At 34.9% G+C, this 16,499-nt stretch overlaps 1 protein-coding gene across 5 annotated transcripts in view; it reads left to right on the top strand.

The window, feature by feature from the left end:
- The window catches only part of UBE2W (ubiquitin conjugating enzyme E2 W), a 44,454-nt gene extending 28,419 nt beyond the window's left edge, over positions 1 to 16,035 (top strand). For 2 of the 5 annotated variants that reach the window (XR_012582839.1, XM_074552553.1), the window contains exon 6: positions 1,155 to 4,018. Coding sequence is in view for 4 of the 5 variants with exons in the window: in XM_074552553.1 (XP_074408654.1) it covers positions 1,155 to 1,168 (14 nt within the window). In the remaining variant the exon portion in view is untranslated. The other 3 variants (XM_074552544.1, XM_074552548.1, XM_074552561.1) reach the window with 2 other exon arrangements.
- The last annotated feature ends 464 nt before the right edge of the window (positions 16,036 to 16,499 follow it).

Below are 16,499 nucleotides of genomic sequence, written 5' to 3'. Positions count from 1 at the left end.
TGTTCTCAGGAGGTAGATTTTTTTTTTCCTGGGGGAAGGGTGTGGTGTGGAAGAAGGGAAAGGTAATGGTGTTTGTTTTCAACCAGCACTTCCTTACTACTTTTGGGTTTTGAGGTTGGTTTGGTTTTGGTTTTTTCTTAAGTAGAAAGTGTTTTCTCTGATATTTGGTCTAAAATTGTAGTGTACCATTTAAATGTCCCTTCTCTCTCTCTTTTGCATCCTTGTCCATTTTTTTTTTACATGTGCAGTAGCCTACTGAAAAATTAAAGAGTTCTTTTTACAAGTAATAGCTTTGATATAACATTTTCCCATGAGAATGTAGAATGTTTATGAGGCTGCATTTTTTAGGTGTGGGAGGTTGCAAGTAAGTCCTTTAAAAATAAACAGACAGTAACCTTGCTTTCTGTTAACAACTCAATATTTACTGCTAGCAGGTGCAAATATACTGCAGGTTGATGTGTGAAGGAGAATGTTTAAAAGGGACAGCATTAGTATGGAGCATAATGCAGAAAAGATAGGTGTAGAATGTGCATTTTTATAGTATGTTCTGTCTAATCACAGTATCTAAAATTTAGTGTATGTAATTTACTTCCAGGTTTAAGATTTTAGGCATATAATAGTAACCTATTCTTTTTGCGTAAATCTGTCAGCTATTGTTTTGAATCTTGATAAATAAACTAATATACCTACATACATATACACACACACACATACACATATAAAGGATTGAGAATGCATCAAAGCAGCCCACTCTGCTGAGTCTTATCCCTATATATTCCTTCTAAAAGGATGTCTTAATTAGATAACTGTTATGGATCTGCTGTACTTCAAGGGTGCAAAATGTTAAGCATTTGATTTTTCATTTTCCTGGCAAGTGGTTTTCTAAACATCAAATATGGAAACGACTGTCATTTTTATGAGTATTTGCTAATACTGATGTCTTTGGGGGTGTATATGTATTTTGGAAGTTTAATTTTTGATACTCTCTTTTCTCCCCGAGTCGTTATTGAACAAAATCACAGAATTATTCAATCAGGGTATTTCCTCTGCATGTTACTGTCTGTGCTAGGAATTGTTTCTGCCTATAGCACCTTGCTAATTTGGAATTAGAATGTTTATATGTTTTCCATAAATGCTCTTCTTTTATTTTAAAGATGACACATGTTGATGCCACCATTTTGTGATCCTCGTAGCAGAAGATAGTCCTACTGAGAAAATGAGCACTTTGATCATTCAGTCTTTGAACTTTAACCTTTGACTGGAAGTGACCTATAGGCAATGAAGACTACTTCCTTTGACTGCATTTTTACTAGTGTGCATTCTGGGCGCATGTTGATCGCTGGTTCAGTCCATGCAACTGACATGCTTTTATTAGTCATACAGTATTAATGCAGGTGTCCAGAAATGTCAGAATAATTCCATTATTTTTATTTTAAGCTTTTGGAAGAATTCCAGGTCTTCATATATTGTGCAATAACACTGAGCTCCTTGGCGGTTTTGGTGCATCCATTGCCGGCAATGGACATTGTACCAGGGAAAGGTTTTGCTCCTGCCACAAAAAAGATTGACATGTGACTGAGCTTATGAAAGTTTTGGATATATTCGGAATATAAGCAAGGGATTGACAATTACCTGAAATCCAGCCCATTCTTTTATATTTGGATTCTATGCACTGTGACCACAAAACTAGCAGCATGAGTTAACATGCCTACCTGAAGGACTGTAATAAGATCATTACGTATTTATTAAATTGTTTATCTGCTGTCAAATTGTTTTGACATGGGCGGTTTTTCAAGTGACATTGGCAGAGAGGTACAATGTTATCCCTATGGTGAAATAAAACTACTTTTTGTATATAGTTATTCATATCTCTGAAGCAAAGGTATGAGTAATTTAGGGTATGAGTGATTTAAACAAGAATTTATTTTGGAGATAGAGGATGGCAGTGATATAACTGAACTTGCTGCAGTCCGTAATTGGGCTTGTAATTTGTATTTAGAGCTTTTTCCAAATAGATTGCACACTGTTATTTCCTGCTAGCCATCAGCATGAGCCCTACTGCCTACACCAATATTTCATTTATTTATGTGTTCGAAAGCAATCCATATAACATTTTTTGTTTGCATTCACTGTTTCTTTTGTGTTGTATGTCATGTTTGAATGTTACAAAACAATATTTTGATTGAAAAGCTTTGTCAGAAGATATTTTCATGTAAATTATTTCTTTATCTTGTAAGCATCATCTTGTCTTTTAATCCTGTATTATAAAAAGAAAAAAAAATACATTTTTGACAGAGGCTTAAAGTTTTCACAAAAAAAGTGTGGACCTTCTTATTTAAGTTTAGACTAAAGTATATTTTCTTAACTTGTTTGTCCCACGTAGCCATGCCAATTTTTCCAGGCTTTTCTTCACCAAAAAAAGGGGGAAAAGCCTAAAATCAGACATTTTTCTCTGGAGCAACATTTACTGAAATGACAGTTGTTCTCAGCACTCTGTAATATTTTGATACTGCAATTAGGTTGTCTTTTTAGGAAGCACTTTTATAAACTAAATACCTTTACACATATGCAAAATTTCTATAATTTTTTTTACTGTTGCCTTATTGTTGCACTCAAAAAAATTTCAAGCAATTAATGCATGAATGTCTAAATGAAGTGATAGCTTGATGTAAAAACAAACAAAAGCAAAAAAAAATCCCTAAACCAAATCCACAATGACTAACTACAATAAAAACCAGAAAATTGGCTGAAAAGACTGATTTTTATTTTTTTTTGAATCTGCTGTATGATAACTAATGTTTTATAGCCTTGTACATACTTCTCTGTTACCTATTGTTTAAAACACTTTAAAAAAAGTATAGATGCTTAACTCAGGGTGGATAGAGTTTAGATGGATTTGCTTCAGAGAAGTATTTTGTACAGCATCAGAACTGTAGATACTGGCAGTAAAGTGAGGCTATAATATACTTCAGGAACTGCTTTTTTTTCCTACTGTACTGAAAATATCTCTTGGCCTTTAAAACTCAATGGTAAAAATCTAGCTTTGGATATAAATTTGATGTGTGTATATATTTTCACAATGAGCCTTGGAAACAGGGAATTAATTTTCTTTAAAGAGCCAAAAAAAGGTAGTTTTAAACAAAAGAAATACTTATGCTCTAAACTTTCTGTTTAGCAAAATTTTATTGTTGTGCGATCATCAAACTGGCTAGTTTTGGAAATGGTTCATATGAACGAGCAGTAATCTGACACTGCTCTGTATGAATTGAAACAGTTGAGAAATTAATGTATGAGTGGTTCATATAGTAGATCCTATCAAAATAGTCCACAGGAAAGGGACCTTAATGTGACCAGGTAATGTCTGAAGAAATGGCTTAAGTACGTCTCAAATTCAGTTCCCTTTTCATGTAGTGGCTTGGGAAACAACAATACGTGGTTTCAGAGAAGCTTCATGACATACCATATGTATTTTGTTGAAGATGGGTGTTGTAGTACAAAGCATTGTGCATTTTATTGACCTGTGCTGTCACATGGACTATAGTGAAGTTAAATAACCAAATTTATGCTGCTCTTTAATAAACCCCACCCCCTATAATATATCTTTATTTAGATCCAGAAAATGCAAGGTAGATTAGAAGAGAATGTACCTCAGGTCTTATAGTTTACAGTAGAAATGCCTCATTGGTTCTCTTGTAGATCTGTGGGTAAGCTCACCTATATAGAGAGGGCCAAGACAAAGCTTATATACCACTCAAGCACTCAAGATAATGCAACTATTCTGACAATGCTATGATGTCCTGAAAAAGGGCTTGAATTAGATGGAGGTGGTGCCATCCTTTCCCAAGGGTGACCCTGTGTATGTAACTTTCTTTCACTTGGAATTTCTCACATGGAATAGTTACAGAATTGGCTTGAAACTATCTTGCTTTTATTTTGTGTCGATATTCATGTTGTTAAACACTTTGTTTTGTGTTTAGTGTCTTTATACTATAACGCAATAAATTCTTGTTCTAAAATAGATTATTACCCTTGAATGGAAATACGTGTGGACCTTTTCATGGTGCAGTGCAGAAGCACAGTTCCTAACATTCAGCCACTCTTAAGACAAAGCTGCCAGTGATTTCTGAAAAGTTGTGATGCATCTCAGAGGAGGAATCTGTATAACAGCAAGGTGTTTCCTCATCCTCCAGAGGGTATCTGTTGTTCAGCTGGAAGAAATAGTTAATTTAAAAAAAAAAAAAACACTTAGAGGCTTTCATTTGAAATACTTTCATTTCTCTCAGATGAGCATATAGTTATCTTTGTGGTTGTTTTGTTTTTTTTTTTTTTTTGGTGGGGTTTTTTTTTTTTGTTTTTTTGGTGTTTTTTTTTGGGTTGGTTTTCTTTTGCCATTTGACAAGCACTTAAAATACTTGATGACAAGTTTCAGATGCTGGATTATTGTTTGCCTGCAGTGGTGGGAAGAGAGTTTCTATTATTTTGTCAGCATCTATCAGAATTGTTTAATCAAATCTCTGCCTCATACCAATAACTGCTTTCAATTTTGTAGATTTTTTTCCAAAAGATGATGTCTTCTGCTTTGTAAAAGGCAAGGCACTGCATACCTAAAACATGTATTTTTATGAAAAATTAACTTTTTAAAATTCATATGTTTTCTATCATTAGTATTATTCTAAATGTTTGATTTTTTAAATTTAATACTTTTTTTTTAAAAGTCTTGAAAAATACCTAAGATGTGAACTGTATTTAAAGGTATGATTTAAGGAGACCATACCGTTTCCAGGTCAGTAATTAATGGTGTTTTAAAAAGAGAGAGGAAAACCCCCCTAATTAAACCGTAATTAAATGAAAAGATTTGCAAAAGTGCAGCTATAGAATTTGAAGGTTTGGAAGAAGTCAATACAGTTTTTGCCTCCTCTGGTACAGCAGTTGAGCATTATGTTGTGTTTGTATGCTCACAAATCCTGATCATTCTAAAGAACAGGTTTGAATGAATTTTTTGTAAAAACCAATTACTTTTAATCCATATCACCCAGTCCAGTTTGGATTTACACACTGGTACCTGAATAGTTGGGTGTTGAACTGAATAAGCGGAATTAAGTTGTCTTAGTGATATTCCATCTTCAGCTGCAGTCACACAGCAGCATGGGAAGAGAGACTTTGGATTTGGTTGGTGTGCCAGGTACTTGTTGGCTGTTCTTTCTAAGACTAATAATAAATTTCCAAACCTCCTGGCTTTAAAGTACCTTTATAAACTTGGACGAGTAGAAATATCATGAGCCACCTTTTACTAGAAAATGTAATTCTGAAATACAGATTTGAACGTACTTAGTATCTGTTTTATTTCATTTTACTGATATAGCAGTGCAGGAAAATCTATTCACTCTTCATTTCTTTTTCTTGCTAATTTTATGTACTTTTAAAAGTACATAAAATAATGTTAAAGAAATTTTGACCAGCTAATTCAATGTAGTAAATTCTCTCTGCAGCTACTTAAAGTGATTTTAAAAACAAATTACAAAGTAAGAATATTTCATTAACATTGATTTCTGTCCTGAAGTATGTAGGCAAAACCACATAGGTTTCATTCAGATAATTATTTTGTATTTAAAAACAAAAAATAAATGCAAAATCAATTGACTGTGCAGTGTATATAAGTCTAGAGATTGGATTTAAAAGCCTGTGCCCATTGTCTCTAATATAATACTTCATAGGAGCTTTAATATGTGAGTCAGTGGTAGTAGGTTAGATTGTATTTAATTCCCTCTAGTTTGCCTACATGCTGTATGCAGTGTAACTTTGTCTTTTGAAGTGACATTTTTCTCTTGACCTCTGCTGGTGAAGGAGCGGCTTACAAGAGACTCTTCTGAACTGGAGTCCAGTGAAGAGTTGAAAACTGTAATGTTGGCCTCAAAGAAAGATGTTACAATCTGAATTCCTGTAGCACTGACCACAGTTCTTCCCTTATGCTGGCTTGTTTTTTGTTATTTAAAATCTCCATGGTGAGACCTTAAAACTTTTGTCCTGACTTCAGCAATTGGGGAACCTGTTTTCTTCAAGCCCTTTGAAGTGCTTTGTGCCAAGTAGGTCAGGGTTAAGTCTGTTCAGATGAACCTTCTGGGCCCTTTCTCTTCCCAGGACTACAGTACTGTCTGGATGCTGCTAATGCAGTTCTCCAGGGCATTTAATCCTTAAAGATAAAATCAAGCATGGTTTCTGCTTTTACCAGAGAAAGAGAAATTTGTACTCCTTCCTTTCCAGTCTAATGGTTTACATTCCTACCTTGCATCTAACTTTCTTCTCGAGTCTGCCCTGAGATGATTTAACATGGTAAACCAGTAGGAAACAGACTTGAAAAAGTGACAATCTATCTTCTCAATTACCAAATTAGATCAGCTTGCTACATAAGCAATAGTTTCAGAGCTAGTGCAAAAAACTGAAAGCTTTGTGTAGCTGGAGTTTAGAAGGTGGGGACTAAAACAGGATTTGTATCTTTAGAATTTCTTGCATAATAAAATATTATGTAAAATATTGGCAACGTTGTGTTATGCAGAAGCTGAGTAATGTGGTATGAGAAGCCTGAGAGCTGGAGTTCTGAACTGCCTATAACAGTCTAAGGGAAAGGACTCTCCTATATTTTTTAATTCTGCTTTCCAGTAAAAAAATCTGAAGTTGTTCCAAAACATTCAAACCATCTGTTACCTCTCCATTTAGATGCTTTGAGTCTTAGTGCTCAGGAACAGGGTGGCTTTTTGTGGTTTGGTGGGTGGCTTGTTGTTGTTTTGTTTGTTTGTTTTGTTTGGTTTTGGGCTTTTTAAATGTAGCAAGTCTGTAGTTATTGTTCTGTGAGGATATTTTTAGTTAACTTTTTATCAGATCACTGTTGTCAAACCTTAATCAAATATAGCTGTATATAGTATCAAATATAGTCGTATCCATAACAAGTATAGTTATGGATGTGGTGAAACTGTTTAGAAAATGCCAGTTGTTTTCCAGAAAAAAGGCAATAATGTTACAAATAAAATGTTCTTGAGATTAGATAAAAAGCCAGGTGTATTGACACTCATCTAACACAGAAAACACTTGTGTCCCAAGTCTCAGAGGTCTCATTTGTCTATTGTATACTTCAAGAATGGGACTCTTGCACTCTGGTAGGAGGTTTTCAAGACAAAACCACACTGGTTGCCACTTCATCCCTTTCTCTGAAGGTCTTGTTCAAGGAATGGATGAAACCTGCTGGTTTTTATCTGTATTTATTTGTGCTGGGTCAGTGAAGAGCGTATGACAGCTGCTACTCTGGTGAAGAAGTGTGAATAGCTCTTGATTCTCTCATTCTCTAAACTGTCCATATGTCTGCACTAAACATTGTTAGCTGTGTTTGACATGCACAGAAAAAAGTACATTTTGCTTACATGGTGTAGACAATTTATTGAAGATCAGAACTTTGGAAGATGCAGTATAAGGATGTATGCATAACTTAAGTAAACAAGTGACAAAGATAACTCGTCAAATCTCCAGATGACTTACAGTATATCAAGCCTAAAGTCTTGATTTGCATAAGGTTTTACATTTGTGGGGCTTGAGGTGAGGGGAGACTTTTTGAACATCATCTTGCACTGATATCTTCTGTATCACACTTTGGACTATTAACTCTTAATCTCTTAGGTGTCTGTGTGTTGTCATCTGCCCCAGGCAGTAGCTACTATTTTAAGTGTTATGCTAGAGTAAAAGGTGACTTAGTGTTCCTTAAATAATAATAACATGGACAGTCCTGTATTAGGAATGATTTTTCAAATTCTCCTTCAAACTGTTGACCAACAATAAGGATACCACATGGAGATAGGCTATGCTCACTAAGTAGGACAGGAGGGAGAGCAGTCAGTCCTTGAAATTTTAAGTTTGTTATCACCCTGAAGATTCTCTAAAAAATCAGTGGCTGGTGGCATGGTGTTTTGGGTTTCTGTGTTTTTGAGATTGTGGGTTTGGGTTTATTTTTTGGTAGTGTTTTTTGTGTTTTGTTTTGTTTGTTGTTGGTTTGTTTTTTTTTGTTTGCTTGCGTTTAAGAGGACATCAGTAATTGCACCAATCTATAATTCTTATGACACGAAGTTCTCCAAAGCTGCAAAAGGGCAAATGCAACGCAACTATGGTCATGATGCAGCTGAAGGATCAAGGTGTTCTGTATGACAATCAGTAGCAGTTTATTGAGATGTGCTATATTAAGGAAAAGAGAATGGGTAGCTCTCTCTATGAATTGAGGTAATAAGTTTCTTTTTTCCATTGCAATAGTTTTACCAGAAACCTTAATAAGCAGCAAAGCAGATTTCATAATGTGCCTGACAAGAGATTTTGAAGTCTTGCAGGTGGAAAATAGACTGAATACAGTAGTTTGTTATGTGTTTTGTAATTCTGAAAATTTCTTCTGTTAGCTTAGTTTCCTTAGTCTGTAAGAATAGACTAAATAATACCTAGGCACTACTCATGTCTTCCTGGTATCTTGGGTACTGTTGGGGAATGCTGTACAGAAAAGCCTGTAATTCTTTTCCCCGGAAGCTTCTCTGGGTTGTTGTTACACTCAATTAAATAAATCATCTACTTCTTTATGTTTCCCATCAGCTACCTTGTAGAGTTTTTAAACTCATTTCTGTGCAACACTTTTGGAAGTCAACATTATAAAGGCTTACCATTTGGATATTGGTATAAATATCCAGAAGGCAAGTTTCCTTACATTAGTACTGTAGCATGCAATATAGTAAGGCTTAGGTGTTTTTGAATGATTTCTGAAATGTAAATCCATCTGAACTTTTTATTCAGTGTTGGATATACCTGGGTGAGTATAACAAGAATTGTCTTGTGCCAGTCAGCTCAGTCTGGAGCATCCCTGCACACCAAGTTTAATGTCTCAGGATTTTCTTAGTAGTAAACCAAAGATCTGATTGGAAAATTTGTGGTGATCTCTGCATAAGGTGATTCCCTACTGTTTTGTGGTGAGATTTTTCTTGTCTATTAACGCACCAGTGCTTGATTTTGAGAAATGGATCCTGTCAATATTGAGAGTTTGTCACATGGTAAAGTGTTTGCTTAATTCTTCCATTCTTATATTTGCAAAGTCTTATGGCAGAATTTGGCCTCTGGAAAGGAATCTTCCTGCATGGTCTGCACCAGAATACTGTTTCTCTCTGTCATAGAGTTTGTTTCTTGTAATTTGGTCTCAACAGTAGTTTTATGTGTAGGTACATACAAAGGTGGGTACTAACCTTGCTTAGGCCTTGCATTTATTTGAGTTTATTTTAGTGTATATCAATCTTTATATGTTTTACATTGCTTTATATAGTATCAAACACTTTATTAATTGCAGCTTTTCATTTAAGAGAGCAAGATTCCATCAACATTTACATTTTCATTCTTATGGGCTTTTTAAAAGCAAAGATAATACATTAAAAATAATGTGGATAAAGGAAGTGAGAACTTGCTGGTTTTTGTCTGGAACTTTAAAATTCTTACAAAATGTTCCTTTCAAATTTCAATTTTTTAATCTAAGTTTTTATTTTTTTGGTTCACTTTGTTTTTTCTTTTGTCTAAACACATTCTTGTACTGACATTAAATTTACCTGATACAGATACAGAGGTCAAGGGACACAATAGTCCAAAGAATTCAACCAGTAGAAAGATGCTTCCCATTCTGCATAGTTTGTTTGCTTCCCATCCATCCCTATTAAGTTACACTGCTAAAATAACCTTTTATTGCAGGACAGTGGAACAATTCAACAAGTTGAAAAGGACCTGTATTTCTACCATTTTGGAGAAGTAAAAAAATTACTTAAGGATTTATACAGTAAATTAAACCTGTAATCTCTTAATTTATTATTCTCTTGGACCAAGAACTGCCTTAGACTTACATGAAGCCAGACTGCAAGAGCAGAAAAGAGAAGTTGGCTGTAGCCAGCATTCATACAGAAAAAAGGGTTCCCTGTCTCTCAGCCCCAGAAAAAGAAAGGTTCAGAAGTTACCAGTACTGCAAACATGACTCAGTACACGACATAAAGGGCTTATTGTGGTAATAGGAATGGTAATAAAGCATTGCCCACGTATGCTTCTAAGTATAGAATCTCATGAATGGAAACACTAAAAGCAAGGGCAACTGGCAGCATTGTCACTCAAATGATGTTTATTTTTAGAGGATTACCAATGCTTCCAATCTGCTGTTAGTACTGTCTCTTGCCAGCACACACAAGCTTTGTTCTCAGTTTGCTCAATTTTTTAAGTGACAGCTCTTAGAGCAACAAGATTCCTGCTACTTCTAGGGACCATGACAAAAGACCACCTCAAAACAGGTGGAGTGTAATTGAGTAAGCAGCAGGTATTACATTAGCTGAAAATATAGAATTGATGCATGTTTCACCTACATCAAATGTATTTGAAGTCCTCAGTTTCACCCATTTCCAAGAGGTTTACTGTGCAAGAAGTTTGCTGTACATTGTGCATGTTATAGCAACAAACACTGTTGACTTTCTCAAAGGACAGCAATGAAGAAATAGTAAAACAATGTCTTTAAGTGAGACAAGTCATATCAGTATTAGGTGAAGTTGGTTAAAGTTGTTTGGCTTCACACTGTTTTACAGTCCTGCCAAAATTAGGACCCCACGTCTTAGTGAAATTTTTTTAGTCTGATGACAATTATAAATTACTGGCTGTAATGAAGCACAAATATTGTCATGTACATAAACTGACAAAAATAGCTGGACTAAATTTTATTGCTATATGAAGGTGCAACACAGTAGGCAGTAAGATTTGCAGCAGTTCTAACTTTGTAATGTTTTATAATGAACAGTCAGTGCAACATTCTCCCATTTATGATAAAGCAAAACTCTCCCACCTTATCCTGGGCTGTCACCAAATCGTCAGTTACTATTATGCCCTAACTGTGCAGGACAATGGGGGTTTGGGAGTTAGAGGAGCTCCAGGATATTTCGATGATCAACACAAATGCACTAACTGGATATTTTTGCTAAAATGTTGCTGTATAACATCACTGAGCCAGACCTTTCCCAGCCATTCAATAATTTACCAAAAGCCCTAGTTTTGTGATAGTTGGATGTTGCTGGATTTGACAATCTAAGCAAGAGTAAACCCCCACATAATCTGAGAAGTTCCGTGTTCATTTAATGAGAGAATAGGATACCTGGAACAATAAATAAAAATGTTTAAAAAGGCAAGGTCTGTGGCAGATCTGTAGATCTCTGAATTTCTCTGAAAGTTTAAACACTAACAGTGCCCACTTGTCTTCATAGAAGTTAGGGAAACATCCCCATGTCTGACAATGTTTGGATTCTTCAAAGCCATATTAAAACAAAGCATAAAGAAATTACAGGGCACTGCATCTTTACAGACTGATCTGAAAATTTTAGAACAGTTTTATCTGAGTTTATCTGATTCTTTTCTGCACTTTAAGTTCACTATGGAACCCAGTGTATTACTGATTTATATACACATTTGATAAAAGAAAAACAAAATACTTAATTTTCACATCCAGCACTGGCCTTAGCTTCAAGATGTAAAAGGCCTAATCCCTGCTCTCTCTGGGATCTAATCTGCTGCTTGTAAGGGTGGCAATAGTTATGAATAGGTACAGTCTCTCATGAGCATGACTACGGATAAATGTGACTAGTATGGACACGATGTACAAACTGGTCACATTAGTGGTGTCACTTTGGTTATGTCTGAAGTGTTGCTGTAATCTTTGCCTGCAATGAGAGGCATTAATGAGAATCCAAAGCATTTCAAGATGTGTGTGATCCTCTCATACAACACAATCAGGAAATAGCATTGTGTTTGGACTTGTCAGAAGGCCTTTTACAGTCACATTTGTAGTCACAATGTTATCAGCAAAGCAAAACCCCCAAAAACCCCAGGCTTGTAAACAGGAATTTCATCTTATAGAATCTGTTTCTTCCTTGACCTGTAACTACACTTTGGCTTTCTCACATTTCTCTCCTGAGCAAAGCCAGTGTAGTCTCATCAGGTAGCAATGCCTACTGATGCAGAAATGGGTCATTTCTAAATATCTGTGTGCTTTGTAATTGATCTTCAGGTTGCTAGTTCTGTTATTGTTCTTGCTGATTTAGCAAACTGTAGTTACCTTTGTCTTCATTGCTGTAGTCACAAGATGTGAATCCCTGGCTGACCTGAATTTTCCTGGTTTTCTTCTACCATTATATGCTCTGTGCTTTAAAGAAGTAATCCAAATCTTGTTGGTGTGGGGGTTTTTTGTTTTGTTTGTTTGTTTGGGTTTTTTAAATCTGGAAATCACATAGGATATTTGAGAAGCTTCCAGTGTTCATAATGGGTGATGTACTTGTATGAAGCATCTGTGCATATACATAAAGTGTATGCAGTATCACACATATTAATTAAATAGGCATAAATATGCAACATCATATTTTCTGTAGTTGTACAGTGAGATATCTGTACCTTACAAAAGAGAGCTTTTACAGTACTTTGTATCAAAAATAAATGGGAAATTGTGGAAATATCTGTCACAAATTAAATGTACAAATTAAAACTAGGGACTTGGGGCTTTTATGCAGTTTTGGATACAGGAACTATGATAATTAATGAAGTTTTCTGAGTGTACAGTAAAACTTCTAATACTTACTTAAAGTAATTTACCAGTATAATGTTAAAGTTTCACTAGTGTTATTAGAAGGGTAAAGCTTTTATTTACATATGGCTTTACTATTCCTAGCATGGACATATGAAAGCAATGGCAGCAAGTGATTGCTGGGAAATACAATGCCACCTGCAAAGCAATCTAAATTTGGGGCAGTGGGTCAATTAATAATGAAAAAGCATTGACACCCCAATGATAGGATACCTAGATGAAGGCTGGTAATTGCAAAATCAGCACATCTTTTTGGTTGGATTCACTTTGTGTTCTAAAAAAAAGATACATGTTAAAGGGATGAGGACCTAGAGGTTTCTCAATGTCCTTTTACCAACAGTGATGGAATTCAATATATGCTGATACATGCAAGTTCTAGTTCACTTAATTTATATTCTTGAAGTGATTGTGTGATTCATCTGTTTTAGGGAACTCATTTTAGACATGAATCATCAAAGACACTGTGTTAATGTGAGTTGTTAAAATTCATTGCTTGTGAGTCCTCGTTGGAGCATGAAGAGTAAATGGTTTCCATTACCCGAGAAAACTCTTCACAGTATTTACTTGTAGTTTGTTTTGTCTTGGTTTGTTCATGCCTCTCATTCCATGTACTACCTAGTGATAAATTGGTTTAGTAATTTGTCATGCATTGTATTTAAAGATCTACTTTTATAGTCACAGTTCTGCACCTGTAATTGGGGAGAGCAGTGGTCTGACTAGATGTAGGTTCATTAAAAATATTGGGTTTTAATCAAATGTAATCCCAAAGTCCTGCATTTTGGTTTTAATGATTGAAAAAATACTATTAAAAAAATTAAGTGACTCATTCTTCTGGTACTAAGCTATTAGAGACTTTTATTCAGTTGAATGACTGACTAATGTAAATAATGCATTATTCACTTCTTATTGGTATTTTATGAGCACTCTATTAGCTTCATTATGGTTTTAACTTTAGTATCAAATATCATGCAAGTTCTTAAATAAATAAATAGTACAGCTACAAAGAAACTTTCTAATACTCTGAAACAGAATTCTGGGAGAGACTGTAAAACATCCAGTCTTGGAAGTTTTCTAAAGGAAACCAAGAAACCTGCTAACTTGAAGGTCAGATCCAGCTTTAAAGTTGGTTGTACTTCGAGGAGGCAGGGAGGGTAGTGGAGCAGACCTTCAGAACTCCTTTCCAATCAGTTCTGTAAATCTCCTACTTCTTAAATACACAGTTGGGTGGGTTTTTTGGGGATTTATTTTTGGTTTGTTACACCAAAGTGTATTGAGGGGTGGAAACTAATTTCTTGATGGTATCTGTTGAAACTACAATTCTAATAATAAAATATATTAGTAAAAATTAGAATATTATGAGTTTTTGCAAGTCAGTGTGAAAGTGGTGATTTATTTTTTCTGAATCTGAGGTTCACAATGACAAGGCCAAGTATCTTCAAGTGTCCTGCACTCATGTATACAGACCAAATAGAATAACTCTATCCTTTCCTCCACTTAGGTATTTATGCAGGCATTTAGGCATTAATGTGGCTTTTTGTTATTTTCAAACTGCATACTGAATTAATTACTTCTATTAAAAACTTGCATCCTGAAACTAGAATGTTATGCAAGTTATGACACTCTTCTTATTTACTAATGGAGCAGTGTGAAAAAGTACATACAAATTATGCATCTTGTTTTCAAAACCTAAGAAGTTTTTAGGTTGTATTAAGCTGCTTTTACTGGAGATACTGAGTAGTCTTTATCCTGTACCTCAGCAGTAGCAGGAAAAAGACCCTCAAACGTAAGGGTGCAGTAAATGTTAAAGAAATGACTAGCAATGCAATTTAGTTGTTCATGTAAGTAAAGCTCCACTTCATAGGAAACATTATAAAAGCAAAATACAGCCAATGGCTTAAAATTATTATAAAATATATTAACCTTTGTTTTATAAAATATGTATATATACATGGTAAGTATTGGGATAAAATCTGCTCTTCTGTATTCAGTTTTCTTCCAGCTACATTCCATTTGCACCACAAGATGTATATCAAGATACTTTTGAGTTGATACATGTATCTCAAGATATGTTTTTAAACTAAAGTTTTAGTGTTTAGTAATAGCAATTCTATAAAAATGTTACTATTGAAATAATAGCAGAGATTGGAGATTTTAGAGGCTTGCTGGAATTACACCTGTCTACTGCAGAAAGTTCACAAAAGCCCTCTCATAATTTGATGCTGGCGTTCATTAGATGTGTTTTTCTCTGGGTGCACTGATGCTACGTATATGCTATGCTGTAGGGTTGTTCTTCAAACTACTCATAGTAAGTAAAGTAAAAATGACATGACATAAAATTATGAAGGAAAAAACAGAGAACAAGCAAATGAAAAAAAACCCACAAACTTCTATGGACAGCACCATCACAATTCAGCATCTAGATGAACTTTGCTCATGCAAAAATTCATAGTAGCCTAATGAAAAGTATTGCATTATTATCCATTGCTACATTAAATCAGAAGACTACAAAAGAAATTGAATTATACAGTGTGTTTCTGTCCTCAGTTCTTAAATTAAGGGGTAAGGAATCAGAAAACAAAACAATGGAGGAATGAGAAGGGGAGAATTAACGAGCTACCACTGCTGAATACAGGGTATGTATAAAACTCTCATAGCAAATGCTGAGTTCCCAACATGAGTTTCAACAAGTTGTAAATGTCATATTAGTGTTCTGTCAGTATGAATAAAATCTTGCTATCACTTAGATACTCACAATGCAGCTCTGCCACTAGGTGTCATGATGTGTATTTGGTGTGTAAATTATCTACAGTATGCAAGCTTACTACCAAAGTTCACCTGGGCTGTGTGCTTTTAGAGTGTTCCTCCACTATGCTTGGGAATTGTGTCAGGCTATATCTTTTCTTTTTTGCTCAGAACTGATCCACCTCTTGGTATCAAGTAATAATTAAAAAAAATAATTATCATATAATAGCAGATACTGCAGGCAGTATGAACTCTTAGACTCATTCTAATCCTGACTTATCTGTTGTTTTTTAAAATTACATTTGCTATGACTAATGTTATAACTCTCATATGAAAAGATTCATTAAAAATTAGTTGTGTAGCAAAAAGATATAGATCTTTGCCTCCTCAAAAATCTAGTTTAGTTTCTGAGCCTAATGAATTTTTTTAATGCACTCTTGCAAATCAGGTAGGAACATGATTGCTTCAAGTTCTGGTGCTTCTACCTGGCTTTTGCACAGATTTAAAAATTTGTGGTTTATTTTACTTGAGCCAATCAGGAAAACAGATTTTTACAAAATAAATTAGATTGTGGATTAAACTCAGAAATCTTTTACTAATGAACAATAAACTTCTGATTACTTTGTGATAAAGATTTGAATGTTATCTTTTTAATGCCATAGATGGTCAGAAATTGATTTCTTTAATTTCTCTCCTTTTATTCATCTATTAATTTCTAATTTAGAGGAGGAAGTACTTTAGACTTTAATCTCAATTTGCATAAGCTTTTTTTTTATTTCTACCCTTTTTTTTCTACATTTTTCTGTCTAGTTCTGCCTTCTGTAAGGGATGTGCAAACCTGAAACATGGCAACAAGATAAATACTTTTATGGTGGCAAAACCAAAGACAGTTGGTTTTGGTTGGAAAGGCACAAAAACAGCAATTTATCCAAGGTTTTATGTGGCTGAGCCCTGTGTAAGCAGGGGAGGGTTTGTGCCCACCTGGGGAAGTTTCAGTGATGCACCGTGGAACCTCCATAGCTGAACCTCCACAGCTGCACTCCCTGGCCCTCGTCTCCCTCCAGGCAGCTCCCAGCAACTGCATCAGTGATCTGCC

The sequence above is a fragment of the Zonotrichia albicollis genome, chromosome 1 (genome assembly GCF_047830755.1).
Source record: "Zonotrichia albicollis isolate bZonAlb1 chromosome 1, bZonAlb1.hap1, whole genome shotgun sequence".
Lineage (NCBI taxonomy): Eukaryota > Metazoa > Chordata > Aves > Passeriformes > Passerellidae > Zonotrichia > Zonotrichia albicollis.
Note: the sequence above shows the minus strand (reverse complement) of the source record. Positions and strands in the feature narration are given on the sequence as shown.